This window comes from Wasmannia auropunctata, unplaced genomic scaffold (assembly GCF_000956235.1).
Source record: "Wasmannia auropunctata unplaced genomic scaffold, wasmannia.A_1.0 LD336101.1, whole genome shotgun sequence".
In the NCBI taxonomy this organism is placed as follows: Eukaryota; Metazoa; Arthropoda; class Insecta; order Hymenoptera; family Formicidae; genus Wasmannia; species Wasmannia auropunctata.
Genome location: NW_012026789.1, coordinates 6,210,993 through 6,212,396, shown reverse-complemented (window position 1 = coordinate 6,212,396; position 1,404 = coordinate 6,210,993). Strand labels below are relative to the sequence as shown.

Genomic DNA, 1,404 nt, shown 5'->3' with positions numbered 1-1,404 from the left:
TTTATATCAAGAGCCTGACAGCTTTGATAGTTAACCGCGAATGTTACTTTCCACGATAAAACACGGTATTTGCTTTCTTGCTGCCGCGTCATGTGGAGCGATATAGAATAAAATTTTTATTTTATGAAAATGTGACCTTTCACCTTTTGTCTGTAAATTATCTTGTTAGGTTATGAATACGTGCCTTTTAATTCTTAACTTTTGACCCGTAAATCACTCGTTTGATTAGAATTTTTCATCCTGTCAACCTCACAGAGTAGGTGATCATAAATCAAATACTTTGATTTCAGAGCTTTTCGCCAATTCTGTGAGACAATCCCAGGGCGACTGACATAAACCAACAGCAACAGCATGTTCGTTTATCTCAGCAAGAAGATCTCCATACCAAACAACTTTCGATTAAACTGCATAGCATGGAATCAGAAGGACGGATACATTGCCGTGGGAGGAGAAGATGGTCTCTTGAAGGTGTTACGAGTAGATTCCACCGTCAATGGGTCGTACAGCGGCGGGAAATCTCGTGGCTTGGCCGCAGCGAGCAACCTGAGCATGAATCAGCCGTTGGAGGGTCACAACGGACACGTTCAAGTAGTGACGTGGAACGAGGAGCATCAGAAGCTGACGTCGAGCGATCAGAACGGAGTCATTATCGTTTGGATGCTGTATAAGGGCTCGTGGTACGAGGAGATGATAAACAATCGCAACAAGTCTGTGGTGAGAGGCATGGCGTGGAGCTGCGACGGAAGATATGCATAGTCTACGAGGATGGGGCCGTGATCGTCGGATCTGTCGACGGCAACAGTTTGAAAAACTGTGAGCTTCATCTGTACAACAATCAAGGCGTATTTCTGACGAAACTGAACATTCCCTCACAGAATACCTCCCTGTATTAGACTAAATAGTTATTTGTTAATAATTATTGTGAGAAACATTAAGAAGATATGCTATCTATATTTTATTAATTTCCATTCTTATTACGAGAATTATTTAATTACTACACAATATAAAAAATAATCATCAGTTCTTTCATCAAGAGAAAAAGAGGGACAGTAAACTATTTATTGGAATACGTTTGTACATACACGTTTAAAAAACTATACAGCAAACATGCGCTTGCTTGAAATATTAAATAATCGGTTACTACATCTGCTTGAAAGAAAAAACGTGCACGTTTCACGTGTACATTTCTAAATGTAAAACAAGGATTGAAAAAATGGGAAAATGTTAAAAACTGTCAGAATTATAATTCAATTTACGAGTTGTCGTCAAAATAATTTTTAACTTTAACTCATTCAAATTTGTTTGTGTGACATTTCAATTATTTATATTTACATTACAGTATCTTGATTCGAGAGACGATTAACTTACTAGAAATAAATTTTAAATAATTTTCGTTTCATTAAA

General features: G+C 37.3%; 1 protein-coding gene and 1 long non-coding RNA gene across 4 annotated transcripts in view; both read left to right on the top strand.

Annotated features, from left to right (window-relative positions):
• LOC105460727 (WD repeat-containing protein 35-like) overlaps positions 1-1,365 on the top strand; it is a 48,547-nt gene extending 47,182 nt beyond the window's left edge. For 2 of the 3 annotated variants that reach the window (XM_011707243.1, XM_011707236.1), the window contains one exon: positions 291-1,365. In XM_011707243.1, the coding sequence (XP_011705545.1) occupies positions 352-756 (405 nt within the window). In that variant the 5' untranslated portion in view covers positions 291-351 and the 3' untranslated portion in view covers positions 757-1,365. Of the gene's footprint in view, positions 66-290 lie in introns of all 3 variants that reach the window. The other variant, XM_011707228.1, reaches the window with a different exon arrangement.
• The window catches only part of LOC105460766, a 22,654-nt gene that overhangs the window by 9,882 nt on the left and 11,368 nt on the right, over positions 1-1,404 (top strand). The window lies entirely within an intron of this gene.